The sequence below is a fragment of the Aquila chrysaetos genome, chromosome 5 (assembly GCF_900496995.4).
Source record: "Aquila chrysaetos chrysaetos chromosome 5, bAquChr1.4, whole genome shotgun sequence".
Taxonomy (NCBI): domain Eukaryota; kingdom Metazoa; phylum Chordata; class Aves; order Accipitriformes; family Accipitridae; genus Aquila; species Aquila chrysaetos.
The window spans coordinates 1,902,532-1,919,642 of record NC_044008.1 but is presented as its reverse complement, the minus strand read 5'-3'; the positions used below and the strand labels follow the sequence as shown (position 1 = coordinate 1,919,642).

Here is a 17,111-nt window from a genome sequence, read left to right as displayed (position 1 = left end):
TATGTCAGCAGGAGCTAGAAAAATCAGTGGATCTGGCAAATCGGAGATACACTGCTACGCGGTCAGAGCACGAGACTGCCGTCGACACTGCCCTTACTGACTGTAGGACGCCAGAAAAATCACTTACTCTTCCTCGTGCCTTAATTTTTTTACTGGGTAGTAGCACTTTGCACTCTCTGCTGCTGCAGTACCAAATTCTTAGGATGGGTGAAGTATCTGTAACGGCATGTTACTGACCTGCAGCATTGCTTTGAGTAATAAGTGACTTATAAGTGAGCTGTCACATTGTCACCTCATTGTTCTTTCTCCTTTTTTCCTTTGTTTGCAAATCTTTCCTGCTAAGGCTATGACTACCCCAGCATGCGAAAATACACCTGACGAGGTCAGCAGAGCTAAACCAGAGCCTGGGCACTGGGGAGCTGAGTACAGAAATGGGCTGTGCAAATACCAGCCAGGATTGGGAATCAGCCTCTCCATAAATTTATTAGCTCAGATGGACGATCACACAGAATGTCCATGATGCGCATCGCTGTGCAGACACAGCACCACGGATCTCATTGCCAAAAGTACCTGAAATCTTGGGTGTGCTCCCCTCCAAGCACCTGCCAGGCTTATTGCCCGGCACAGCCGAACACACGTTCATGCAACGCAACCATTGACCCATCATTCGGCACACCGTGTTCACTTGTGTAAGAGGTTGGGCAAGGCCAGATCACCCTGTTCCCTGCTCCAACATCTACTGAAACATTGACTATTTGCTGCATTCACAACATCCCTGAGAGGCTGCTGAGCCTGGTGAACCCTAAAAATTGTCAGCCGCTCCTACCATTTTCCATGTAGGGTCCAACGATACTGTGACAAGGCAACTCAGAACCATCAAAAGAGACGCTATGTCCCTTAGAGCAACATTAAAAGGATCTGGAGCCCAGATGGTGTTCTCCTCTACCCTCCCAGTCAGGGGAAGTGGTTTAGGAAGGAGGAGACAAATTATAGGATTCACCTGACCAAGCGGGGCAAGAGAGTTTTCACCAACAAGCTGCCCAGATTTGTATGGAGAGCTTTAAAGCAGACTTAGTGGGGAAGGGGAAGGGAGTTTTGAGCAACAGAGAAGAGCCAGGGGCTGTTGATGCATTAGGAACCACCAAAGAAACACCAGTGAAACGCCTCAGAGGAATTAGGGCATGTTCCTCTAAAAAGGTGTCACGGTCGATAGCCCACCTGAAGTGCCTCTATACCAATGTACATAGCATGGGTAACAAGGAGAAGCTGGAAGCCACTGTGCAGCTAGAAAGCTACAATCTAATCAATATATCTATATTCAGTATATAAAGGGAGCTTATAAGAGAGAGAGAGATTTTTTACCAAGGTCTGTAGTGACAGGACAAGGGGCAATGGTTTTAAACTGAAAGAGGGCAGGTTTAGACTGGACATAAGGAAGAAATGTTTTACGGTGAGGGTGGTGAGACGCTGGAACGGGTTGCCCAGAGAAGTTATGGATGCCCCATTATTTGAAGTGCTCAAGGTCGGGTTGGACGGGGCTTTGAGCAACCCGATCGAGTGGTTTACACGCAACCACGCAAGTGACAAACTGTCTCCCTGCCGGGCTGATCGAGACAGATTCCAGGTGGTGGAGGGAAACTGTATTATTTATCTTCTTTTTCTGCTTCAACATTCATTTACCCCCACCGCTCCTGGAGCAAACCCACCCCCTGGGCCACGCACTTCCATGTTTTCAACAGAGGAACAAAACCCAGAGTATCTGGGGCGGGGGGAACGGGGCGACGCCGGGGCACTTTTTAACACCCCAGGAAAAATCCTGTTTAAAAGGGATGAGCGAACAACCCCGGGCTGCTGCCGTGAAGTGGGGCCTGGAGCCACCGCCATGAGGGGCCCTGGGGGTACCCCACCTCAGGAGGGGCAAGGGCGGCAGCGGGGACAGGGATGGGGCCGAGGAATGAAGGGAGGTGCTGAGGTAAGGGCCGCAGAAAGGGGACGAGGGAAGGGGCCAGAAGGGCTCAAGGAAGATGGGGGAAAAGCCCTGAGGGAAGAGCCAAGGGAAGGGGGATGAGGGGAGACTGCGGGAAGGTCCGGAACAAGGGGGCTGAGGGAAGGCGCTGAGGGGGAAGGACCGGGGTGAAGGAAGGGGCTGAGGGGACGAGGGAAGGGGCTGAGGGGCTGAGGGAAGGTCCCAAGCAGGGCGCCGGGGTAAGGCGCTAAGGGGATGGAGGAAGGACTGAGGTGAAGGACGGGTCCCAGGGCAGGGAGGCGAAGACTGAGGGGCTGAGGTGATCAGGGAAGGGGCTGAGGGGAGACTGCGGGAAGGTCACAGAAGGGGGCTGAGGGAAGGCGCTGAGGGGGAAGGACCGGGGTGAGGGAAGGGGCTGAGGAGACAAGGGAAGGCGGTGAGGGACTGAGGGAAGGTCCCAAACAAGGCGCTGGGGGAAGGACTGAGATGAAGGACGGGGCCCAGGGCAGGGATGCGAAGACTGAGGGGCTGAGGTGATCAGGGAAGGGGCTGAGGGAAGGTCCCAAACAGGGCGCCGGGGTAAGGCACTAAGGGGATGGAGGAAAGACTGAGGTGAAGGACGGGTCCCAGGGCAGGGAGGCGAAAACTGAGGGGCTGAGGTGATCAGGGAAGGGGCTGAGGGAAGGTCCCAAACAGGGTGCCGGGGTAAGGCACTAAGGGGATGGAGGAAGAACTGAGGTGAAGGACGGGGCCCAGGGCAGGGAGGCGAAGACTGAGGGGCTGAGGTGATCAGGGAAGGGGCTGAGGGAAGGTCCCAAGCAAGGCGCCGGGGGAAAGACTGAGGCGAGGGGAGGTGAACGACGATGAACAGGCGCTGAGGGGGACGGGGCGGGAAGGTCCGCCGAAGGCCGCCGCCGGCGCGGCGCTGACCCGCGGGAAGAGGAAAGCCGCGGGCGCGGCCGCGCTCTCTTTCCGGTTCAGTTTTCACTTTCTGTTTTTTTCCCGGCTACCGCCCGCCCGCCCCTCCGGCCCCGGCCCCGGCCTCCCCGCCCGCCAGCGCCGTCCCGCCGCGGCGCCCTTTCACTTCCTGGGGCCGGCGGATGGCGGCGGCCCGCAGCGCTCCCGCCCCGTATGCCGCCCCGTATGCCGCCCTTCATCGGCTAAACCAGCCGACCCGCCCGGCCCGGTAGCGCCGCGCCCTGCCGGGGCCCCGCCGGGAGCGGAGCCTCGCTAAGGGCCGGGCGGGGGCGGCAATGCGGGCGGCTTAAGGGCCGGCGTGGCGGGAGAAGGGCGAAGAGCGAACCCCGGACATGGGAGAGCGGCGGGACGAGGAGACCGGCGGGTCGGGGACGGGTGAGTGGGGCTCGGGGGGCCGGCGGGGAACGAGCGAGACGGGTCGGGGAAGGGGGGGGGGGGGGGGGAGGCCGTCTCCATCCCACCCTTCGTCTAGGGAGGAGAGGCCAGGCCGGCTTTGCCCTTCTGTTTCTCCGAAGCCGGGGCTGTCCGGCCCCGCGGTGACGAGCATGAGGGGGGGGGGTCCCCGCTTCTGGCTGGGTGAGGGGGAGCAGGCTCCAGGTCAGGGCTGGAGGCACCTGCCCTGAGCCCCTGGAGGCCTTCGACGCCCAGGAAGCAGCTTTTTTTTATTTAATTTTGACTGGCTCACTGGGGAGACGTTGGCTTTTCCAAGCTCCCGCTTGTTGCAGGTAGCTGACCCCAAGGTCCATGCAGCTGGGAGAGCCACGGTCCTTTTCGGTTTTGTGGCTGTACACACCTTCAGTCTGTCCTTGGGGAGCCGTGCTGGTCGGTGCAGGTGCCCTTCAGGAGCGGGGTATGGAAATAAAAACAGATCGTCTGCATGCTGCTCCCTTCCTGGGACTGGTGTGGGGAGCTGAAGGCTGGAAGGCCTCTTCGCTCCCATCATGGAGCCTCTGCGCTGCCTTGCAGGGCTGGAAATTGGCCCTAGAAGAGGGGGGCGAAAAATATGTTTCTGCTCTGGTCCTGCACAGTTCTGCTCCCAGATTGTCCTCAAATAAGTTGCCCCGCAGAGGCTCAGATAAGAGCGGGGCTTGCCGAGCTGTACGTCTGCGCTACTGAAGGGGGGATAATCTGGGATAGACGAAGCAAACCGGAGGGTAGACAGCACAAAAATAGTTGTAAAACACCTTCCTTACTCCATGGGAACAAAGATTTTTAAAAAATGTGCAAGAAAGCCTGCCTGGCCCAGAGTAATCAGTAGCCTGGTGGTTTGGTGCTCATTGTGGATGCAGGAGATGCTGAGTGAAGCTCTGTTCTGTGGGATTCAAGTCAGAACATTAACCTTGTGGTTTTACCCCAAGCATTTGGTCAAAGTGGGTGTTTCTTAGTGCTGCTCGATAGATCCCATTACCATTACAGTGCTTATAAGAGACTGGTAACGAACAGGGAGACAAACATGGGGCTCTACTGGCACTAGCTGTCCTATGGTTGAGTCTGGAAATTACTGGTCTGCACTTGAATTAATTTGTTAGATCTAGTGTTTTGTCAAGAAAATGTCTGATTTCACAGAAATTGCTGTTTTCCAATTGAAAAATCGTTTTGTCAGAGAATTCCCCATCTTCTCCGATAAGAAGAAGTGTAAGTACTCGCCTAGGACCAGAGACTGTATTACCCTGCTTGAAGCTGGTTTCACATACTAGTTTGGTCTATTTTTAGTGTTCCTCTTAAACCTGGCATTTTGGGCAGTAGCAGAGCTAGCTTAAGTGTTCCCCATTCCCAGACACTCACCCCCGATACTCCGTAACATCCGCATCCCGCCTGACTTCAGGCTGTGTTGGTACAACTCTTTGTGGAGCCGTGAAGCAATCCAGATTGCTGAACCTAACTTGATTAAAAATAGCCTCCTTTATTTTCCACTGCAGTTTTCTGATTTTCTTCATTACGCAGCCCCAGCTCTGCCAGGAGGGGAAGAGAAGGAGCACTGGGGCAAGGGCTTGCATCGGTCACTGTAGCCACCCACTGAAACGCATGTGGGATTACAGCTTTGGTGGAATGGGCTGGTTTTATTACATGAAATATATATGTTGGTCACTCTGGCACCTGTCAAAGTGAGCAACTGATTATTCTTGGTTAGAATTGCTTAAAGACAAGAAAGTGAAGTGTTTATTATTTTTGGTAAATGCTATTTTTGCAGTTTGGCTTTTGTTTTTTTTTTCTTCTGATGGTGAGACAACAACTCACTGGTTCTGATGGGGTGTTTGGAGTCAGCGTGCATGGGAATTTTAGTACTTGGCTTTGGTTCTGTTTTTATTTGAAACCCTAAGTGTGTCTTGGTAATTTCCACAGCCAAAGGGGCCATAGAGAGCATGTGGTTAGAGCTCTATTGCTTTATCAAGCAGAACAAGAGATCAGGGGAAAGAAAGTAGATGTTGAAAGGAGAGCATCTGTAGTGAGAGCAAAAGTAATGCAACGAAACAAGCCTAAGGAAGGATATATCCCTGTTTGGGAGGTTTTCAGGCTTGCTCAAAGGGAAAAGGAGTAAGTAACCAGCTGTCTGGAGGAATGTAGCTGCAGGATTTCAGGCAGGGGAACTGTATGCCTGCTTTCTCCAGCTGTAAACAAGTTTGGTTTTTTTTTTTTCCTTTTCCCAAATGGGGCAGCTTTTGCCTTGGGGAGGTTGTTTTTAACATGTGAACCATTGCTGTTGCTCTAACAAGGCTGCCTGTGTGTCAGAAGACCCTGGACATCGCTGTAGTGTGTGCAGTCGCCTTGATGGTGCAAGGGCTTTAGATCCAGGATGTCCCCAGCGTCTATTTTTCAGGGTCCTGGGAGGCAGCAGATGAACTCCAGCTCGCGTGGTGGCAGGCTGATATTTCTTGGGAGGGTTGGATGTTGCTCTGCGGGTGCTGTGTGGTTGGCTGGGTTTAACGCGTGGGTTTCAACGTACTGTCTGTGGGCTGTGTGCAAGGGATCCTTGAAACATAACCTAGCGAAGGCAAGGCTGTCATCGGTGGGTTTTTAGTTTGCTGTGCACGAGTCTACAGCTCTCCCACAATGTCAAAGCACATCAAGTCTGATTGTCTTGGGCCATCACAGCTACTGTGCTAGCATGGAGAATGACTTGACTGGGTGGTCTTGCAAAGAAAGGGTTATCTTTAGTTGTCTAAGTGCTAAAATAACTGTGCTGGTGCTAGATTTGGGAAGAGTCAATTCAGACACCTGCAGCTGAGTGAATCCACAACAGGTGGCAACCCTGTATAAGATGATAGAAGAGGGGAGCTGTGGCAGGACATGGCTTTGAGGAGTATCTGCTGAGATGAAAGGCAGCAACAACTGCTATTGCAATGAATTAAGGAGGGAAAACCTGTAATAAACACTTCCTCAATTATGTGAGCAGCTGAAAGTAACAGGAGGGAGGTTATAAAATCAAAGAAATGTTACTTGGAAGGTTTCTCTGGTGTAGGACTCCTACTCTGAGTAGATTTTTCACCAACATCAGAAAGGGGCATCTGTGGCTTTGGCCAGCCAAGGATGGGGGCCCCCCACCTCTCTGTAACCTAAGGCTGCATCACCCTCCAGGGGAAAAATTTCTTCCTCATGTTCAGTCTGAACCTCTCAAGGTGCAACTTGAGGTGTTGCCCCTTGTTGTTTCCATCTGCCAGTGCCAGAAGAGAGGCTCCATCGTCTCTGTGACTCCCCATCAGGTAGCTGTGGGTTGCAGTTGGATCTCTCCAGCTTTCTTCCCCCAAACTAAATAAGTTCAGCTCCCTTGCTCTCTACGTAATTAGGTATTGTCTTGTTGGGGCTGCCTTCTCTGGGTAGGAATTTGGGGCACAGCTGGAAACAACCGGGTTTGCTGAAATTTCTTATGACGTGGGGTTTTTTTTTACATAGTGTAGGAACATAACCTTCCCTACCTGTGAGGAAGCTAACAATGTTTTCTCCCCAGCCAACTAGATGCATTCAGATATCGCTGTGAGATTAAATCTGTGTTGGCAGAGCTCAGGTGGAGCTGTCTGTGTAAAGGTTACCTGTCCTCTGGGCAGAGTGGTAGCTCTCCTGAGAGGGTGCCAGGGCTTCCCTGCACTGCCTAAAAGTGATCTAAATAAATACTGTCAGCCTCTGATATTGAGATGAAAAGCATTACAAAAGCTCCTGCAGCCTGATGCAGGACTACCTGATCCCAGAGGAAATTTAAAATACAGTCCGGCACCTGGGTTTTCCAGCTTAGCAGCAATCCCCTTGTCTCACTATGGAAGAGTGTTTTAAATACATCAAACCAGAAGACTGCAAAAGATACCATCTCACACCAAACAGGGACATAACTCCTGGGTTTAAGGCCAAGGATGTTAATTTAGGAGAGGGGAGCTGCATCAGCCTGCTTACTTTTTTTTCAGCAAATGTAAGAGAGCTGTCATATCCAAAAATTCCCCCTGCCTAGCAATTTGAATGCTTGGTTTTTCCAGGGGAGAATAGCTCCACAGTTATGAGAGCTCTTGAACCTCCATGTGAACCAACTGCTCTCTTTCTGAGAGTATGAGGAAACATCAGCTGCAGAGAGGTGGTTTGTAATGGTCTGTTATGATGATTTACTTGCAGGAGGCCTGTAGTAGTTGCAGGATAATTGACTCAAGTTCCTGGTCTTGCCTGTGAAAGCACCACATAGAGTAGGAGATGCTTCCTACCACAGTCACGATAATGTGGCACTGCATATCCATCATATGGTGTCAGCCTGGCTCCATGCACATTGGGGTAGGGGTAAAACCTTGTGCTGATTTAATGGGCTGTCCCAGCTGAGACCAAATATCCGTCTTGGCTGGTATCCTGACTCCAGGAGTGGCTTTTTAGGGAAAGGTATGTGAACAAAGGTACAGTGCTCTTTCTCCTGTAAACTCATGCTACTTGCGCAGGTTTGTGGCTCAGAGACTTCCTGTGGAAGAGGTGGAATCTTTGCATTTAATAGATCCGCCCCCCCCCCCCAGCTGATTTTTTTAACTCGTCTGCAGCATCCTAGGGCAAGACCTTCAGAAAATGCTGCTTGTTATTGGAGCCCTTCCTGCTTCTGCTGGACAGCCTGTGATACAACCTGTGCTGCCTTTTCCATCCCCGGTGGGAGGCCTTTTCCCCTTTCATTTGCCAACAGACTCACTCCTCATCTCTGCAAATGGGTGCCTCCATCAGCCCAGTTTAAGCTAGAGGTCTTGTTTTGGCTGGACCATGAGCATAAGCCTGTCCTGGTAACCCATCCCATGCCCAACATCTGCCTCTGGTACATGTAATATCCCGGCTGTGTTGGCTCTGTTGTATGTGGTTCAGATCAGATCCGTTACCATGTGGCAGGTTCAGCCAGCTCTGCTTATTTGCAGCCTGACAAATACAAGGTTAGAATAGTTGTCTGTGTCTCCGAGTGGAAAAAATGGGAAGGAAAAAGGCAAGAAAGTGAAAGAACAAGATGCTGGGAAGCAGTGAAACTGTGAAAGTTGCTGATAATGGCAGGAGCAGCAGGAACAAGGCACTTGTCTGGTGTAGGAGAGCGTATTTTGAGACTGAAAGGCTTTGAAGAACCCATGCTAAAACACAAGAAAATCCCGAGAGGCTCGAATATGCCAAGGCAGATTATTTTCTGTTTCGGTGCCATGCTAACCTTGCCCTGGACCGGTGCCCATGGGCATAGGACACCTGCTCCATGGTGGAGATAGCTCTGCCGTGCTGCGTGGGGCAGTCTCTGGGGTCTGCCTCGGGTGATCAGTTTGAAAATACACCTAATATCAGCTAGCCACGCGAGTGATCTGTGCTACATCTCCTTGCCTGATTACTCCTGGAGAGTAAATGTAAGCTTAGTTTACATCATGTCATTAACTGGAAATACTTTACAACAGTCAGAAGCATCTGCTGTAGTCAGCTTCTTGTTACTTTGCAGGCATGATACGTTCCTGCTCCTAGACGTTTCTGGGAGATGGTGATTTTTGGATTAGTTTGGCTTAATTTAGCTCAGATTTTGGCTTAAACTGAAAGAGGAAAGTGACTTCTGTGCTTCAGCAGTAATGAGCCAAGACTCATTATAAAAGTTGGGCTGTGCAGGTGTAGCAGTCATGGTCACAACCTGTGAGGGTGACCTGACCTGCAGGTGGGCGAAGAGCGTGACCATGGGGTTCTCGGCACTCTGCAATACACAAGGACATGAAAGTCTGCATTTCTGAGAATTTCTTTATTACAAATTACTAGAAAACTACTATTAGTAAAAACAAATATGTACATATATAAATATATGCTACAAGACACTACAAAATTACCACTAGGAAAGCAAGTATATATGTATTACAAGAGTAAAGCAAATATATGTATATTACCAGTTATTACAGAATTCCAGCTAGCAAAGCAAGTATATACTTAATGAACCTTTACTGATGGGCGCAACTATAAATATATTATGTGAGGTGTCACTGGTGCAACACTCACCAAACTGCTCCCAGGAGTGGGGCTGGTCAGCGATGGAAAGTGTCACTTCAAAGATGATCCATGTCACCAAGTCCAGAGTCAGCCAGGCATTCCCAGTGAGGGTCTGGTCTGTCTGGGAGATCTCATACAGGGAAAGTCTTGCAGAGAAGCTGATTTTGGGTAGGTAGTGAGTTTCTTTTTATACCTTTTTGGTGTAGATACGTAAGTGGGCGTAGGACGTCAGTTCCCAGAATAGTTGTTGCTGACTTCTGTTTTACTGGAAGGTCGGTTTGTTACCTCAGTTTCTTTGTCCCATCAGCTGCTCTCCATCAAGGAGGTTTTGGCTGAGCTTATCAAGGATGTCTCAGGACTCCTGGAAAAAGAGACAACCTTCTTTGTCAGTATGTTTACCAGGTCACCTTTGTGGCTGCTCCGTCAGCAGGCTGTAGCTAAAAGAAGTTTGCAGGTGAATAGCTGGTCAAGCATGTAGTACCATGGGTTTTATAATACAGAGTTAAAAAGGACAGTTCATATAATTGTCATAATAATGACTGTGTGCTAGAAATGATTAAAAAGTAAACCTAAAGAGTGAGAGCAGAAAAATCGGGATAGGAGATTATAAAAAGAAGAGAGAAAGTGGACTTCAGCAGAGCCAAAGGACTTGGGAGGATGACCTTGAGTCTCAGCTGGCAGTACATGAACTGTTGACAGTACGGTAGTGCCAGAACTGACACTGCCAGTGATGCCTGCTGTTACAGCTCACACTAACAATGGGCCCAAGCCAGGAAAATGAAGGAAATCCTGGTTGAAGAGAGGCAAGACGGAGAAGGGCTGTGGGAAGGGACTGTGCAGGAGCTGCTGTGCCGAGGACAGGTCAAAAGCCCTGTAGGTGAGCAATGTGGCTGTGTTCAGTGTGTGTTGACCATGCTGGGTTGCAAACTTTTGGAGATTTGACAGCATTCAATTGTCTGCAGCAAGTGCTACTAAAATTTTAAGGTAAAAAAAGACTGGGAAGAGAAGCAAACCTTTTTCTCTGTACAAGTCTGTACAAATAAGTGGTTCGAAAGCTGTGGGTGTTCCTCCTGGGCTGACTTTGGAAGTCTGCGTGGTGAGGCCATCCAGAGGTCACGTGAAAATGGATGAGCTGAAAGAGGATCCTGGTTTTGGCAAGTCTGCATCTCTTGGCCTCAGCTGGCCCTCCTGATGGGCATCCAGTACCTGCAGGAGGCCTGAATTGGAAAGGGGAGCAAAGGCGTGCAGCTCCTGGGAGGTGTATGGGCCGTGCATGTGTGTCGGTGGGGCACGTGCACTCAGGCTGGCTTTAGTCAACGCTTTGCAGAGGACAGAACAGGGCATGTTGAGACATTTGCAGGCATGATTGGGGTGGAAAGGTCAAAGGAGCTGGCTTTAAGTCTAGAAAAGGAGGAGGAAGAATGAGGTTAGCAGCTTTCCAAGGAATGCAAGGCTCTTGGAAGATGACTTCTGCACAGCCACATCACGAGGGAAAGATCAGCCTTACTTGCAGCATTGGCAACTGTTGTTAATAGCTGCAAAGGTGACTGTTTTTTCTGCCTTGCTATCAGGGTAGGAAATCACCAGGACAGGCTGTGAATCCCCTCCCCAAGGATTTCAGGGCACAGATAACACCCACTGTGGGTTCAGCTGGGCTGTGCTGGTGCAGAGCTGTGCTGCATTTCTCCAGCTCTCCTCCAGCTGTCAGTCCTGTGATGCATCTCTGCTGTCCAGCTGACCCCATGCGAGAAGTTGGTCCCGTTCCTTGAGGATGCTGCGTGGCAGTAGTGGCATGTCCAAGCTGCTCAGAGGGGAATGGACACTTTCACTTTTACTTCTGGTTTGGGCACTTTCACTTTCACCTCCTCACATCCTGCACAGAGACTGTCAAGGGCCTTCTGCTCCTGCAAATTAAACTTGGATGTGTCGGGGTTTTGCATGTATTTGTGTGACTGCAGACTCTTCCTCAGGGTGGGAACAGATCTGAAGGAGCCTCTTAAATCTGAAAGGGGAGTTCAAGGTCACAGCAAGCTGCTGGACTCGGTGTCACGCTCTGTGATTGTTTCATCTCACCTATTTATGTATTAATACAGCAACTTTTTTTTTTCCCTTTTGGACTTTCATTTTTACACTGCAGCTGAACTTGCAGGGAGGAATAAATGTTTGAGTTCTCTTTTGCAAAATTGCTGTTTATGTTGCATTTCCAAGAGCTTCCCAGGCTTTTTTTTTTTTTTTTTTTAAAAGCCTTTAGCTTTTACCCCTGAAAGATACTGAATATCCAATGCTTTTGCTGATTTAACACCCCGCACCCTCACTATGTGTTCTGCACCTGGAGGGGTTTTTAACCCCATAATCTCTCTTTGTCAACTCAGTGTCTCACATACTCAGTGTGGAAACACATGACAGGCTCCCAGCTTGCATGTTTAGACATGGCCTTTCTCATACTTCAAGACCCTGAACTTGTCGATAACGCAAAGTTGCAAGATGCTATCAGTAGGAGGAGCAGAATATTGCACCCTGAAAAGTGAGATGGTTTGGAGCAGTAGCTGTGAAATTAAATAGCACCAGCTGCAGTCCTGTTCTTTTGGGACACGAGCAGCTGTCGAGGGAGGTGGGCTTGTTTAGGCTGGTAGAGAAGATGCTGAGGACGGGGCTGTCGCTCCTTGGAGGATGACTCTGGACACAAGTGGTGTTGTCGTGCTTGGGCCAGGAAGCAAAAAGGGACGTTGTGTTTGGTCCAAGCCTTTGAGCAAAGCTGTGAGCTGGGATGTAATTCCCTGATCTGATTTCTGTGGAGGAGTCTGAACTCCCTGACTGCTTCATTGAGATCCACAAGGTGCAAGAGAGACAGACAAAGCAAAATGAAAGACAAGTGAGGAAAAAAGTGAGAAAACTTAACATCCCTTCTTACACTCATTAGGCTCAAAGAGAAAAAAACAGTAATAGTGAGAGAGAGTGGGAAGACCTCTTTACTTTTCATTTTTCTGTGTTTGAGAGCCAAGTTGTGTTCACCTGTTTTTTGACTACTTCTAATGATTACAGAGGCATCATCTGAAAGTGGGAGGTTTAGAAAGTGAATACAAGAGGGCACAAAAGACGTACATTCCCCAGAGCAAGGTTAAGAGAGGCAAAAGTTCTTTTACAGACTTTTTCTGTGCTCCCAATTTCCATTCCCACCTGTCCTCTACATGCTTTTCTTAGAACCATTTTTAGAGCAGTCTTTATACTGTTTCCCCCCACTTTCTGCCTTGTCTGGATTTGTCTTTTGCCTGGCACAACGCAGATGCTGTCTCCCTTCCCCTGTTAAGCCCCATAGTGCAGACTGGCTGAACTGGCTTAGAGCAGTGTAGCTAAATGAGTTTAATACACGCAATTTGAACTGTTATTTTTCCTGTTCCTTATATTAGGTCCTTTTTTGGCCTTGAGTATTTTGAGAGAAAGAACAAGATTTGTGACATAGGAAGTGTTTCTGTCTTTTCTTCTTCTTTTTAATTGAGGGGAGGAAAAGAAAAAAAACTATTAGAACTTAGCCTTTAAAAATAGGAGTCAAAACCCCAAGCAGGTTGCAGGGTTACAACAGATGCTATCTTGCTCATCACCAAAGGAATGTGGGCCTTTCTGCTTTAGAGGTTAAAATGAGAACTTACCTATTTGTCCTCAAAAATTTTGGTGAGGTTTTTCTTAGAGAGTGACCAGCATGCAAAACCTGTTCTTTGGGTGAGGTTCAGCAGTTCTACATTTCTTTCCTTGTAGATAACTATTTTCTAAAGTTTATGGGTAAGAATTAGTACACCTTTTCAATGTGTCTGTGTTGAAAACAGCTTGGGATTTGAAATCTCGTAGCTCATGAATCACCGCCAGTGATAAAGGTTTTTAAATGTGCAACAGAGACTGAGCCCAGGATTTCCTGTCTTTCGGAGTAGCTGCTTTATTTAATACTTGGATTTTAACAGTTGCAAGAGCACAAATACTGCAGGGCTTTCATTTGTTTCTGCATCTGTATTTAATTTGTCAACTGCTTTGGGACCTCTTCTTGGTGGGATGCAGTTAGGAAGTGTTTCACTCGGATGTTTTCCTTGGAGATGTGAGAGAATTTGGGCTTCGAGAAAGCTCTGCCCATTGAGGCTTTGAAGGAAGGCTTGCTCTCATGGTATTGAAAACCATATTCACTCAAGACCTGAAGATCTTTATAGAAAAACAGATAACCCCGGGAAACTGAGCATGCACTAAGATTTTCCCTGTGTGCAGACATCAACTCTCACACCCTAAAAGAGTGCGTAACGAATCTAAGTAACTTTTTAGCACAAGAGACCTGCTCAGCATAAAGTTAATTTACCACCAGGCTTTGCTCCTGGCAGTTGCTATTGATTTCTTTATTTTTTCCTGTTGCAAAGGAAAAACTTTAAGGGGTCACTGGCAAACAGGGAGCTTGTATTCCTCCTGCCAAAGGGGCAGTTTAACTTACAGACAAAGACTTGGGGGTTCCATGGCTGGAGGCGAGCGGCTGTTCCCATTGGGAGCCACAGAGCTGATCTGCTCCATGGAGATCTGGGCTTGATAACTCAGCTGCCACCCACCTCTGCTGAGGCCCCATACTCATCTGGGGATGCTCAGAGTTAATATTTGCACCTGCTTTTTGCTTTCTTCCTGCAGGTTTTCATCTGGAGTCAGAAGAGTCGAGTTCCCTTCTGCAGACAGCAGTTTCAGTGTTGCAGAGCTCCTACTTGGACTCTACATCTCAGGACGGTTTTCAGTACAGCCAAGCAATTCTGGTGGAAAACCATGTTTTTCTAAGTGAGGTAAGGCCGGTGGAGGAGCAGGGTGTTGCTGGCAGCTTGGGAAAGGGTGGTGTTTCTTTGGGAGCTGCAGAGGTCTGCAAATGTTGGTTTATTGGCAGGTTTTTCCTTTGCAGCACGTGGCTGATCTGCCTGCCTTGTAGAGCCCCATTTGCAGTTCCTGACTGAAGGGAGCCTTTTCTTTGCTTTCTTGCACTTCTTCCTTCCCAATCTGATCAGGAACAAAAGGTCCATTCAGCCAATGTTGCCAGACATTCAACAGCAGTTCCTGGAGCAGGCTTTGGGGGCAGGTTGAAATCCTGGCTTGATACCTAGCAGGAGAGCTTTAATGTTATTGCACTTCTGCTGATTCATAGGGAGGCAGATTTCCATGTGGTATTTCTTTTGTCTGCCCTCACACCTGTGCAGGCACCAGTTTTAACCCGATTTGCCTTTCTCCAGCTGACTGGGACGTGTATGGAACCGCTTTTAAAATGCCTTCATCCCTACACTCCCTCTGTCATTGGTGTGGAAGACAGGCTGTCTTCTCTGGGGACTGGAGATGACCAGTCTGCTTGTTGTCATAGTTTAAATAGAGTTTAGACATTTTGGCTGCCTAAATCTGGGATAGTCACTGTGGAGCTGGATAAAACAAATGGGGAAGCAGGTATCAAGTAATTTGTTGATTTGCCTGTGCATCTAAAGCCAAAATAAGCAAAAGCAGTGATATAATGTTTTCTTATCATCTAATCCTGTTTAAAAAATCCCATCCTACTACAACTTCTTTTATTAAAGCCCCAAAATATTATGGACTCAGATCCAGCTCTGTTTGCTCCCGTGATGTTCTTCCTGTCTGCACTGAGAACATGTTCTGCTTTAATTATCAGACAAAAGAAATTGGAGTAATGTGTTATTTGGCTGTAGCCAAACCCTCTGAGCTGTAGTTGCATGATAGCACCTACCCTCTAATCAAATAGTCTAGGCTTCCCTGGTCAGTGGAGAGAGAAAGAGAGGTGCCTCCAAGCCATCTCCCCTTCTGTAGGCATCTTCTCCATGGCTGAGGTGATCTGCCTTCTGATGGGCATAGCTGATTACTAAATGTGATGCTCCACCAGCCCACATGCTGCTTGGTGAAACAAGCTCCCCAGTAGCCTGTGATGTGTGGCAAGAGGGGCACGGTGGAATAAGGCTGGACTTCCCTGGGATGAGCACAGCATGACACTGTGGGGCTGGATGTGCCTGCTGTCCCTTGGAGGACATTGAACATGTTCTGCTGGCAACAAAGGCAGAGACAGACGGACAGACAGATGCATGAATTGGGGGCCTTGTGGTTGGAGAATGGGTGTACACGTGCCTGGGGGATGGAATCATGTGTGGGCACATGAGCTGGTCCAGCATCACCTGGCTGCTGCCAGCTGCCCTGTACTGAACACAACTGGAGGTACTTGGGACACTGTCCTCACACTATGAACATGTCACTTGGTTCTGGCATGAACAGACTAGAACAAAGTGTTGTTGTGTCTTCTGCAGCTCAAAGCTTTTGCCCAAGCAAAGGAAGCCGCCGGGTACAGCCAGGAGGAGCTGGAGGAGACCTTTGCATTTCTCCTGTTTGATAATGAAGAAGAGGTAACCTGAAATGTTTATTTAGCTGAAGAAGTTTGATGCCAAGTGCCTGCACATGTGCTCTGTCCCACCAAAGCCCAGCAGATCTGTTGACTGAAGTGTCCTGACTCTCTGTACCCTGGTTACCAGTAAAATTATTACTGTATAAATAGTACAGAGCAAGTTCTGAAAGCAGCTACTGGGAAGTTTTAGTGATAGATCTTATTTTGCATCTCTCCGGTCAATTACTGTTTCAGATCTGGCTGCCCCCTTTGCCCTCTGCAGGGAGATAGGAGGAGTCTCCCTTTGTCCCAGTGGACTTATGGTCAATTACCAGCAGGTGAAACCTTTCATGTATGCTTAGAAGAGAAAAGCACCTTTGTGACAGGAGACAGGAGTTTGTCAGGTGGTTTTGGGCAAGTTCCCTTGGTTTTGCCAGCTAGGTGGAGAGCCTGACACAGCTATTGGGAAAGTTACTCCTGCCCATTTTTCACAAGGATGCTTTTGATTTTGTGAAAAGAGTTTGTCTACAGAAGGATGCTCAGGGAATCTAGTGGGAATTCACTTTTAATGTGATTTAGTGATGCCATGCTAAATCGCAGTAGAGATGGTTTTGTTCAGGATGAGAGTGGCCTGAATGCATTTTAGTTCTGTTCAGTTTGAATTGAGCTACAGCAAAATAAACCACTTTCAGTCTCAGTTTGGGTGTGGGGAATTGTCTCGCTTTGTTTTGGCTGTTTGAAATTTAACACAGTCTGCGCCAAGTGACTGAGCTCCTTGTACAGACCCTAGGAAGGAGGGAGCTCTCCAGAGGACAGTTGGACCTCATTTAATGCAGGCAGCTAAAATCCTTGGGCTAAACAGCTCTCTGGAGGTGCCTCTCTCCGTTGTTCAGAGGGGAAATCTAGCTGGCTGGTCTCAGCTAGACACTTGCCTTTTAGGAGGCAGAAGTTAGGTGAGATGAGTGTCCAGTGTTGCTTATAAAGGGGCTGAGTATAGTTTGACTGGTTTGCTTTTATTTCTCACCCATAATGAGTTCAGACTGCTCCTATTGTCACTCTTTGGTCAATCTACATTTGGTCTTTGCACACTTCTATGAATCTGCTTTGGACATGAATTAAATCAAAGCTGGTGAGATGCTCCCAAGGCAGTAATTGTGCCTATAGAGGAGTGAGCACAGAGTAACAAATGTCCTTTGCCTTCATGCCAGCCCCATTCCATTTATTTTTCCACAAATTTCCCGTGCAGATAAAGAAGGTGCAAAGTCCAGCCTCACGCTTGCAGTGGTTTCTGGAGATGCTGGATTTTTTCCAGATTTTTCTAAGCTTTTGCTTCCACAGAGG

General features: G+C 48.7%; 1 protein-coding gene across 6 annotated transcripts in view; it reads left to right on the top strand.

Annotated features, from left to right (window-relative positions):
* The first annotated feature begins 2,963 nt into the window (after nt 1-2,963).
* TASOR2 (transcription activation suppressor family member 2) overlaps nt 2,964-17,111 on the top strand; it is a 44,199-nt gene continuing 30,051 nt past the window's right edge. For 3 of the 6 annotated variants that reach the window (XM_030013714.2, XM_041123353.1, XM_030013711.2), the window contains exons 1-3: nt 2,964-3,319; nt 14,045-14,190; nt 15,697-15,792. In XM_030013714.2, coding sequence (XP_029869574.1) covers nt 3,277-3,319; nt 14,045-14,190; nt 15,697-15,792 — 285 coding nt within the window. In that variant the 5' untranslated portion in view covers nt 2,964-3,276. The remainder of the gene's footprint in view (nt 3,320-14,044; nt 14,191-15,696; nt 15,793-17,111) is intronic. The other 3 variants (XM_030013715.2, XM_030013712.2, XM_030013713.2) reach the window with 1 other exon arrangement.